The sequence below is a fragment of the Colletes gigas genome, unplaced genomic scaffold, assembly GCF_013123115.1.
Source record: "Colletes gigas isolate AHSC1104 unplaced genomic scaffold, ASM1312311v1 Colletes_gigas_Sc00096, whole genome shotgun sequence".
Classification (NCBI taxonomy): Eukaryota; Metazoa; Arthropoda; class Insecta; order Hymenoptera; family Colletidae; genus Colletes; species Colletes gigas.
This window is the reverse complement of record NW_025106723.1, coordinates 88,254-100,127: the sequence shown is the minus strand read 5'-3', so window position 1 is coordinate 100,127 and position 11,874 is coordinate 88,254. Positions and strand designations below refer to the sequence as shown.

General features: G+C 37.2%; 1 protein-coding gene across 1 annotated transcript; it reads right to left on the bottom strand.

The window, feature by feature from the left end:
• Positions 1-10,264: 10,264 nt before the first annotated feature.
• On the bottom strand, positions 10,265-11,567 carry LOC122404030 (28S ribosomal protein S21, mitochondrial-like). The gene is made up of 2 exons (XM_043407880.1): positions 11,463-11,567; positions 10,265-11,015 (listed from the first exon to the last, which is right to left on the bottom strand). The coding sequence occupies exon 2, from the start codon at positions 11,013-11,015 to the stop codon at positions 10,743-10,745; it is 273 nt and encodes a 90-aa protein (XP_043263815.1). The 5' UTR covers positions 11,463-11,567; the 3' UTR covers positions 10,265-10,742.
• Positions 11,568-11,874: the final 307 nt, after the last annotated feature.

Genomic DNA, 11,874 nt, shown 5'->3' with positions numbered 1-11,874 from the left:
TATATTTGACAAAATAGTTCGTTTCGTTATTTGCGATCCCTGATCAGTAATAGTTACTTTATAGCTAATCGAATCATCGCGTGGACGCCAATAAATGCCGAGAGTCTTTTTTGCCGTTTCCATATCTAAAAATAAAAATTCTTCCGAAGCGAGCTCTTTGAAATTTGCAATTAATGAAGGTTCATTCGATGCCCATTGTCGCAAATTGAACCCTCCCGTCTTTAAGGCTTCGACTAGTTGATCACGTAGAGCTATAGCCTCGTTTAGCGTTTGTGTACCGGTTAGAAGATCGTCCATATAAAAATCGCGTTTTATCGCATTTGTTGCTAAGGGGAATGATTTTTCACTATCACTAGCTAGTTGATTTAGGCAACGAACTGCGAGAAATGGAGCACATGCAGTACCATACGTGACAGTATTTAATTGGTATGTCTTGATTGCTTCAGTAGGATTTTTCCGCCACAATATTTTATGATATATTGCATCATCTGGATGCAGTCTTATTTGCCTAAACATCTTTTCGACGTCAGCGATTAGTACATACACGTGCGATCGAAAGCGCGTAATTAAAGCAAAAACATCTTCCTGGATTGTCGGGCCTACCATAAGCGTATCGTTCAGAGATATTCCCGTATCGGTCTTAGCGGATGCATCAAAAACTACCCGTACCTTCGTTGTAAGGCTACTATCTTTGACTACTGCATGATGCGGCAAGTAGCATCCAGAATTTTTAGCTGCTACATTTGTTACTTCTGTCATATGACCTAACCTTTGATATTCCTCCAGGAAGTCTACATATTTTTCGCGTAATTCGGTATTCAATTGAAGTTTACGTTCCATCGCGTAGAATCGTTTTAGCGCACTTTTATATGAATCGCCTAGCTCGCCCTTTCTTTCATTAAATGGTAATCTCACCATAAAGTGACCCGACGCATCGCGCTGGGTTGTATCTTGAAATGATAGTTCGCATAATTTCTCTTCTCGCGACATTAACCTTTTTTGAGGGATTTCCTCGAGTTCCCAAAACTTTTGCAATTGTTTATCTAGAGGAACCGTAGCAAGAAAACAATTCGTCCTATTTATCGGTTTACGAACGGATCTTACTTCACCCGAAATAACCCAACCTAATTGCGTTTCCTGCAATACCGCGGTTTTATTGCTTAACCGAATTTGTCCACTAAGTAACAGTTTATAAAATAAATATTCGCCTAACAACGCATCAATATCAGCAGGTATATTAAAATCAGGATCGGCTAATTTAACATTACTTGGAATGTTTAAAACATCGCGTTCAACTCTTCGCGATGGCAGATTACTCATTATACTTGGTAATATTAAAAACTTCGCGTCATACGAAAACCTTGTAAATCTTGATTTAACTCGCGATTGTACGCACAGTCTTACTTGACTTGCCTGTTGCCCTAAACCTAAGACTGGCAAATTGATTTTACGCCTTGGCAATTTTAACTTATTTGCAAATTTCTCGGTTATAAAATTCGATTGCGAACCAGGATCTAAAAGGACTCTACAATTGTGTTCCTTATTATTTGCGTCTAAAATTATAATTTGAGCCGTAGATAATAAAACCTCCGAAATTCCATAAGCTGTTAATGCTACTGAGGTTGATGCTGACGGCACGGCGTTGTCAACAATTGTATCTTTCTTGTTATTATTGTTTGGAGGGTCAAAATGCAGTAATGTGTGATGTTTAGCTCCACATTTCCGACAGGTACTCGCTCGGCATTGTGCCGTTGTATGATTTGAATGGAAACAATTTACACAATGCTTAATGCCTTTAATTAACTTTAGTCTCTCATAAGGAGTTTGACTTAAAAATTGTTTGCACTGATTTATATAATGAGTTTGTTTGCATAAAGCACAGGTTATTGAGGAATTTGCACTGACAAAGGTATTGGTTTTATGTAATTTATATGGTTTGTCAAACTGTCTTTTATAATTATTATCGCGTTGTTGAGGATTGTCATGATAATGTGAAACTAGTTTGACTGGTTCATCGTCTCGTGAATATCGATTTATGAATGCTAATAAATCTTTGAATTTTGGCATGACATTCTCTTCAATTGTGCGCTCCCATGAAGTGCGTGTTGTTCTATCGAGTTTTGACGTTATTATATAAATTAACATTTCATCCCAATCTACTGGTTGATTTAAAGCCTTCAATGCATTAACATGCATCTCTGCCGCTTCTGACAGAGCACGTAATGCAGAAGGTGAATATTTAAGATTTTCCGGCAATTCGAATAAAGCGCGTATATGGCTTTGTATTATTTTTCTCGGATTATTGAACCGTTTTTGTATTAGTTCCCAGGCAACAAAATAATTTTCCTCAGAAGCAGTTAGCGAATTGATAGCCGAAGACGCATTCCCAGTTAAATATGATTTTAAGAGGTGAAATTTATGCACGATCGCTATGGAATCATTTTCATGCACCAATGAACGAAATGTATCAAAAAAGGCTTGCCAATCGATAAAATTTCCATCGAATGGCTTGATGTGGATTTTTGGCAATATTGTTTGGTTCGTCATTACAGTAGGACTAGCGGCTGAAATGTTATTTGCTGGAGCAGTGGTTATGGAACGATTAGATAATCTATATAATTTCCCACCTATAAGATCTCCACATTCATAATAGAGTGTTTCAAACTCTTCGCGAGCTGCCGTGTGATCAAGACTATCGTCTACATTTTCTATCTCAGTTTGAACTGAACAAAGCCTTTCAAAAAGGTCTTCAAGTTTCTGCTTACGTAATTCTAACGCGTGTATTTCTAATTCTCCTGCATCCCTTACATAATTTTTTATTCGCGTAATTTGTGCCTTGAGCACCGTACGTTGCTTAGCAAGAGATTTTAAATCTAACGCCATAATTTATAGAGATTGAAGCAATTTTCGGACAAGAGTAATTAAATGGTATAGGAAGGTGAGTCAAGCTTACTTGAGCGCTGAATGGCCTTTACCGCAACTATAATCGACTCTGTCCTCCTTCGGTTTCAATTGCCACAACTGCAGGTAGAATGTTGAATTCGTCACTCGCTGGAGCCCTTTCGGTGTCCAGATGGTTCCGGGGTTGTTAGCCGGTGGTACAGGTCCGCAGGTTACAGGTCCGCCGGTTGTAGGTTCGCTGGTTGCAGGTACGCCGGTTGCAGGTAAGCCGCTTCGCAGGAATTGCCCAATGCTGATACAGGTGTACCCGTCGAACTCGTTGTCCTCACCAATGGTTTGACAATATAATATTGCCACTTATGATTCCTCGCCAAGGAATTTCGATGAATGCTTATTGCATCCGATAAATGTCCACAGTCGTTGATATGACTCAATAAATGAGCGATCAAAATGACTGCTCTTCGATTTTTAAAATAATAGATGATCTTATTTGATCACTATAAAGCCGGTTACGTTGCACTTCACTTCAGAATGTTATGTTTGATAATTGCTCTTAATTAAGCACAGTATCATAAAACACAGTACTAATTTACTGCTATCCGGCTCGAAGGACCATGTCGTGATCGTCGCGACAACACTGTTGTGGTTGGCTCACGACGAAGAAGTTTTGCTGGTTGGTTTTTTACAATTCTTTATTGCGTGAAGTACTCCTTCTCGGATCTTTTAGAGTGATGTGGTCGTAGCTCGCGGGCTACCTTATATACCTAATTTTGGTGGGTGGAGACGCCGGAGTCGGAATAGAAAATTGGGAGTGGTTTATCAGGATTGGCTAATTGGGAAAAATGTAGGCTGGGACCTAGGAAAAGGAGTGGAGGTATGCATAGGGCTGTTCTGGAAAAGGAAAGTCGGTTAAGAGGACACCAGGGTAAGTGAAAACATGTGGGAAATATGGGTGGTCGAGCGGCGCCTCCAACCACCTAGCCGACGTCTGGCCTTGAGGGTACCACTTGCCCAGGCGACGAAAACTGCCTAATGAACAGGCGAGCAAGTGGTTGGGCCCTAACACTTGGGTCTACCCTACGTATTATATTGCGTCGCGACGGGACGCTCGAGGGTCTGCGACGCAACAAAGGTGTTGTATGCCAGTATGTATCAGCATGTTTAAGCCGCTATGCATCATCCTATTTACTACTGCATGCTTTATCATATTTTCACTCCAAACAGCTTAGACTTCTTTCCTTACCTATCCTGACTCATACCCGAACCTTGACCACTGACTCATTTCGAAGCCCTCTCTGTCTCGCCCTTTTCTCTCCCTACCTTTCCCTCTTTTCCAGTCCTGGATATATATCCTGCGCTTTTCCCAAAACTCCGCTCAGTTTCCATTACTAGACAGATCACAAGTACGCGCTAACCTTTAAGCTAAGACGACGACGAATTGTCTAAATTGTACCGGTACCGCCGTTAACCTCAGTGTTCCGACGACGAATAAACCCTTATTAAGAGGAATACAACATTGTCTTAGCGAAAATCGCAATCACATTTTGCACATTATTCTAAAATATTTGTGGTATTCGTTTTCAATGCGATTTAAGTAAGCATGTAATGTATAAGATTTCATTTAATGTTTTCTTTTCTAGAGAAGATAGAGAAAAAGTTTATATAATTTTTTTCATATAAAATTTAATTCGTCCTAAGATTTATATGAAACATTTAAAAGATTTTTTATACATTATGCCTATATATCGGAACAACTATGAAACAAGAGGTATAATCTGTAAGGAGTGTATGTGTGTGGCTAGGAGAACCGTTATCGTTTGCGTCGATAGGAGTGTTTAGTCTAACAATAAGCTAGAGTAGGTATCGAGTGAGGTGTTTAGGTTTAAGCTGAAATACGTTTTAGAGACTGCGTCTCGAACGTGCGTTTTGTTTAGATCATTATTATAAGATAGGAATAAGGAAGGGTCGACTTTGACTGCAGGAACGTCACTCTGTATCGAACGTTAGTCGAGAGCAATCACAGTTTTACGTTTATGATCTTTTACGTTTACGTTTTATGTCTTTCTTTTATGTTCTTTATGTTAAATAGTTAGTAAATATTAAATAATATAATTACATCGTTACGTTTAGTGTTCACGTATTTGAATCCGTCCACACGCCTTTGAAATGAGAACATAAAACTTAAATGTAAAATTTCATTTAAATTCATTCAGCTATTTATATTCAATCGTATTAATAATATACATATGTGTGCTCATACATGGGAATAAAAAAAAATTTCTTTTTTTTCAATAATTAAAATATGATCAGGAGGTCTTAAAACGTGTATTTCCGTAAAATAAATTTTACAAAATTTTTTTTTCATTATGGGTACTTTGCTTATGTGCGCCTACATAGGTCGGAAAGTAAAAATGCCTGGGCAGTCGAGAATCTCGGCTCGAGAATCCAAATCGTATGCCGTTGACGGGAGGTCGGATTTCAGTTGTTTAGAGCGAGAAGGCAAATGTGAGCCTTTCTCTCTCGACTCCCACGAGGCGATCCGAAATTACTTCGGGCAGCTTCGGAGAATCGAGAAAGAGGGCATGCGTCAGTTTGCCTTTGTCGACTTTCCGAAACTCCACGAGCTCACGTACGCGTATCTGGCATGTGTGCGTGTGCACCCGGCGGTGCTTTTCTGGCATCTCTGCACCCACAGTAGAGGGGCAGTGGCGGCATCGGGCGGTAAGGATTGAAAGGAAAGGAGAAGCGGGAGATAAGGTAGAGAGCGGTGGTATAAGGGATATAGAAAAGGGTGAGGAAAAAATGGATGGAGGGAAAGAGGGTGGAAGGGGGGAGCAAAAGGGAAAGTATAGGGGGGTAGGAGCGTGGAGGGTAGAGGAGAGGGGGGAAGGGGAGGGGAGAAGGAGAGGCAGAAGGACGATTGCGGAGAGCTGGGGGAGACAAAGGAGCAAAAATGGAGGTTCTATACTGGAGTGGACGGAGCTAGGGGAGAGGAAGAGAGACGAGGAGGAAAGGCGGGAGGAACGGGGAGGGGAGGAGGAAGCCTTCATGAAGAGCAGAAAGGTGCTGAGGTCGCCGGAGGAGGGAAGGGTGGGCGAGGAGGGGAAGCTAGGGAGGCTGGTCAGAGAAGTGAGGGAAATGAGGGAGGAGATGAAGGTACAGGGGAGGGAGACAAGGGAGGAGATAGAAAGAACTAGGGAGATGATGGAGGAATGGGAGGAGAGATGGAGAAGGGAAAGAGAGGAGATGGAGGATAGAATGGAGAGTTTAGAGAGAAAGATGGGGGAGGTGGAGTTGAAGGAAGGAAGGTTAAAGGGAGTAGAGGAGAGGATAGAGGCGATGGTGACAGGAAGGGCATGGGAGGGGCGAGGAGATAAGGCGGGCTGGGAGAGGGAGGGGGAAGAGTGGGAAACAAGGGTACAGGAGCTGGAGAGGAAATTAGAAGGGAAAGAGAGGGAAGAGAGAAGGAAAAACGTAATAATAAAGAGTAGTGAGGTAGGGAGGGAGGGAACGGCGATGCAAAGGGCTAGAGAGATATTGGCAATTGTGGGGGTACAAGGGGGGAATTGTGGGGGCAAGGGAGGTAGGAGGAAGAAGGCAGAAGGGGAAGGAGTTGATGCTGGAGGTGAAGTTGGAATCAACGGAGGCAAAGAGGGAGGTGATGAGGGGCAAAGGGAGGTTGAGGGGAAGGAAAGAGAGAGTGGAGGACGATATGACGTGGAGGGAGAGGAGGATGCAGTGGCATCTAAGGAGGATAGGAGAGGAGGAGGAGGTGAAGGGAAGGAGAGTGAGGGTGTTATACGGAAAGATTATGGTGGATGGGACGATGTGGTTTTGGGACGAGCGGAGGGAAGTACTCAGAGACTGGAGGGGGTGAGAGAAAGGAGGGGTAGAGAGGGAAGTAAGGGAGGGGAGTAGGGAGGGAGGGAGGAGAATGGAGGGACAGGTAGAAAGAAGGAGTGAAGAAAGAGGGGGAGCAAAAAACTAGGAGGAAAGGAAGGAAGGAAGAAGGGGGAAGGGGGGAGGAAGAGAGGGGAAGTGGGGAGGGAGGAAAGGGGAAGGGAGAGAGAAAGATGGAAGATAGAGAGAGAGAGGAGGAAAGGGGGGAGAGAGTTTAGGAAGGAGGGAGGTAGGAAAGGAGGAAGGAGTGAAAGAAGGAATGGAATGAAAGTATGGAAATGGAAGTCAAAGACGGAGGAGGCGTGCGTGGAAATACGGAGGCGTAGATGTAAGGATAGGAAATAGAAAAAGAAGCGAGGCAAAGCGAGACGAAGCGAGCGTACAAAGCGCGTAGGTTAAGGTTAGGTTAAGAGTAGGTTAAGCGGAGGGAAGGAGAGGGGAGGAAAGCGAAAGAAGGAGGAGGGGTGGAGGGTAGAAATTAAGTTAGTTTAAGGAAGAATTGTGAGGGAAAGGAGGAGAGACTATGTAACCCTAAGGGGAAACAATAAATCCATACTACTACTAGTCAATAATGAAGTAGATCAACTGGTTTATTAAAAATATATAATATTTAATAATAAAAAATTATTTATGCATTAATTTCAAAATTTATTAAATCTAATAATAAGTCCACCCAAAATTATACATTATTTATTTTAAAAAATTTATTGTATCTGCCACAGTTTCCAAGAAAAAACCGCGTGATTTAGTAACGCGGCCACCTTGCATTATAAAATAGGGTGGTACGACTAGTCGGGCAAAAACGGGCAGCTAATTCTTGCAAATTCTACAAGGTCAAAGTATCACATACAAGCCTGAAAAAAATTGAGCCGTGATGTTGTGGAATATGCAACTTTTTGCTTACTTGTTTGCGATGTATGCATGAAATTTTACATTTTATTTTCAGTAATGAATGTACCGGTTTACAAACTTACTGGATAACAATTTTTAATATGTTAGTACTCAGAAATGTTCTACTTACTTCCAGGAACAGCATCCATTTTGCAGAATTGAAATTAATGCCTTCTAAAAACGCTTGTGCACTTTTCACTTTACGGTATGAACTGACGCTTACGTTCTCGTCAAACGACTGACTAACGAAGCCGAAGTTTGGATCGCAATTGTCATCTAGATATAAAAATATGACTCATTTCATTTCCCCTACCCTAAAGAGACATCCTTAAACTGACGATTCCAATAGGTAAAACCTACATAGCGAAAAATTATTTTTTGGGGTTTTGACCACGATTTCACAATTTGGGACCACTGTGGGGCGTTCCAAAAAAATTTCAAAGTTGAAAGATAAGGTCCACCCTACTATACATGTACTGTGTCGATGTGAAATTGTAGCAACATCAGAACGAGATATCGTCGTCGAACCTTATCATAATTCGTTAGTCATTCTTTAGCAAATCACATGTGTTTCCTTTTTTTACTTCTTCATGAAATTATTAGACCCCCTTTTGGGAATTTTCAGCACTTGTATTTATGGTATGATTACTAATACACCTCTGTTTTTAAAAAAGCAGACTACAAAACGTCACTGTGAACGTCCTGGGCCCTCAGCCCATCAACTTTCTTCGTAGAGCAGGCAGGACAATTAATAACTTGTTCTCATAGTTTCCATCGAGCAATTATACTTCATTCAAAAATAAGCAATGAACAATCAGACTGATATTTAAAAATGCGTTTATTACAAAAAAGAATCATTTACAGAGAGTGAGTTAATAGATTTGGTGTAGAATGGCACTTACATTTGAAAGTTAGATACTGAAGCCGTAACAAACATTCATATTGTTTAAAGAAAGAAAAAGAGAGGGAGAAAACTGCTTGATTTAAAGAGAAGGAGAAATAATAGTAAGCCAATATACGATTTTCTGCTCCAATCCACCCATAATTGTCAAAGATAAGGGACTTGAGATCTAACTTTTCATAATATCTGTTTACTGTAAAAATATAAAAGTGGTTCTACAACTGCTTCAATACGCAATTAACACTCAGCATTTTTTATTTTCTATAACCTGGTTTTTCAATTTAAGAATCTGAAAAAATTTTGTCACATTTTTGCAGTCAGTAGAGTAAACATGATTTTCTTTATCACTTCTTTACTACCTCCACAGTGAAGATTTTGGGATAAGAATTGGTACAAAGTGTTTTCTTTCGATGAGCTGTCAAATGATCCATTGCACATTCAATTTGGTTTCAGAGTACCTTTGACTGCCTTATACGGCTATACTATTAGTTTCCAATTCACAAAATTATCTGTCTACTGCGTTCAGGAATAATGTGTAGCTGTCTTTTTGATTTATTTTTTCCATATATTTCAAGGTCTTTTAAATAAATTTGTATATCATATTATGATTCCGCTTTAGTATTTTGCAATTTGCACAATTTTAAACGTTTTCAATGATCCATTACAATTCGTGATACTGCACTCGTTTCTTATTTTATAAATACTGTCAAAAAGTTTGAGACCTTTTTGATTTTTCTAATACGCATTTATTTATAAATTTTTTTCTAAATATTTTACATAAATTTAACATAGAAAAGTTAAATGAAACCTTATTCATAGCATACTTAAACCATATTGCAATTAATATATCAATCAAAATGTTGTTTTAATTAAAAACAATTATTTTCGACTCAAATAAAAATTAAGTGTTAAATCAGAAAATATTATGATTTAAGCACTTTTTAGAGATTAAATATATTATATACTAAACAAATAAATATACAATAACAAAAGCATGACACATACAAACACACTAAACTAAAAAGCTATAAAACTAGCAACAATATTAAATCTTAATATTTTTCATGCTTTTAAATGATAATTATAATTATGATACATGATAGACTTCACTCAACCACACAAATTTATTGTCATACTCTAGTATGTACCATAACTATAATTATGACTTGAAAATGAATAGAGTGTTAGAATCTGATACTATTACATACTTGGTCATCACAAATTCTATGATTTGTATTGTACATTTGTTGTGCTGTAAAGGTATCAGTTATTCAGTAGACCCACTTTGTTATAAAATAATACTCTATAAATAACTTCTTCCGTGTTTATTCATTGTGTGATCATTGTTTCTTTAAAACTAGCAAACATTTTTTTACACGTGATCTCAAATAGTGTACTCCTTTCTTCATTATTCCTTGACCATATATGCAGTTTTATTTGACAATTCAATTAATTCTTGTTGGCTCAGTAGTATTTATTACTAGATTCCAATTCCAAAGATATTGAAATAGGTTTGATTTATAATATTGTCATTCACCTCATCTAGGATTTTATGGAAAATATGTTTATTAATATGAATTAATATAAACGACATACGAACGAAATGATAATAAATATCTAAATAAAATTATACTTATATTAATTTTTTTTTGTAGTTTGAAATTCCCAGCCTTAAAGATTTGTATTGTTGCTTTAGTTCCTCAAATATCCCCATTAAAAAATTCTATGATTACAAGCCTGGTGACTTAATAAAATACATTATCTACAAAAGCACATTTATAAACATACTAGAAATGAAATAAAAAATGCTTTTAAAATTACAGTAAATTTTGTATTATATTTCATCAACTATTTAAAATACAAAAATATTTTTCAAGTAAGCTTCTACTTACTTTCTTATCTTTCTTTACTACTTCTTATGTTAGAATAATACAAGAACATAAAGTAAAATAGGGATTATTATGAATACCATTTTGTTGTAAAGCATATATGATGACTTATAATTTATTTTGTTCTGTTTGTACATTAATACAGAATGACATGTAAAACTATGAATACTTTACCAAAATATTTATATGGATACATACAGGATTATAGACATCAAGATTAGACAAAATGAAATTCAACAGCATTGCAATAAAGTTTCAGTTTAAGAGCAGCCAGGGTATGGATCTTCTCTGTTTACTCTTAAGATAAATTTAATTTTTCTATTCATATCCTCGTCATAAATAGCTTTGCACTTTTCATAATTTATCCTCCGTCTTGCTTGCGAGGGTCTCTCAAAATACCTAGTACGTCTAAATTGTTCGAAAATTTTCTCCTTTCCTAATATACTATTTAAGTGTTTGCAAGCTTTTTCTACATTATTGTTTTGAACCATAACAGTTCTAGCAATAAATTGAGCATGTCGTCCAATACCCATCTGAAACAATATTTCCACAATAAGCTGTTTCTTATTTTTCTGTAGTTTATTTCTTCTGTTACCATAATTCCAAATAAAATTCATTTTTATTTTTTATCCATATCTTTCTGTTTCAGCACTGCGTTTGTATATAATATATTGAATTTTGAAATCTATATTAAATTACTAAAAATTTTTCGCCGGTAAATCAGTTGAACATTTAATTGGGAAATTATGATTATTACAAATTTTTCACCAGTAAATAAGTTGAACAGTGATTTTAATTTGACTCATGTTGTGACACATATTATTTTAACTTTTAAATTGACTATATCTAAATAATAATACATTTATAGGTTAGATATTTCTCGAAAACATGTTACTACATTCACACGTTAAAAATAAGTTTACAATCTCAACATTTAATTAAATGTGTATATTATTAATTTCAAAGATTAAGTAGAATACCTTGTATTCTAATTAAATAGATACACTTCTGGAAACAAACTTCAATAAATGGAAGAATGATATAACCATTTACCGTAGCAGACCGATTTCCAACAAATAAGTTTTTCAATGATACGAATCGATTAATATCGAAACGCGGTTCATTTGAATATTTCAATCATTACTATTTTATTTCAATGATTTCCTGAAATTCTTCTATACGAAGAAACAAAAAGGTTATCTAAAATAAATTTAATACAAATAAATTCAAAGTACAACGGTACAAAATTGTAACTTAATTCTAGATGATAAATATAATACAAAAATTATTTTGCACATATTTATTTTTCTATACTGGAATATACAGGGTGTTCGGTCACCCTTGGGAAAAATTTTAATCAGAGATTCTAGAGGCCAAACTAAGAGGAAAATC

Bases quoted from the DNA above. Each gene is read 5' to 3' on its own strand.
- LOC122404030 (XM_043407880.1), bottom strand. From the start codon at position 11,015: ATGGGTATTGGACGACATGCTCAATTTATTGCTAGAACTGTTATGGTT.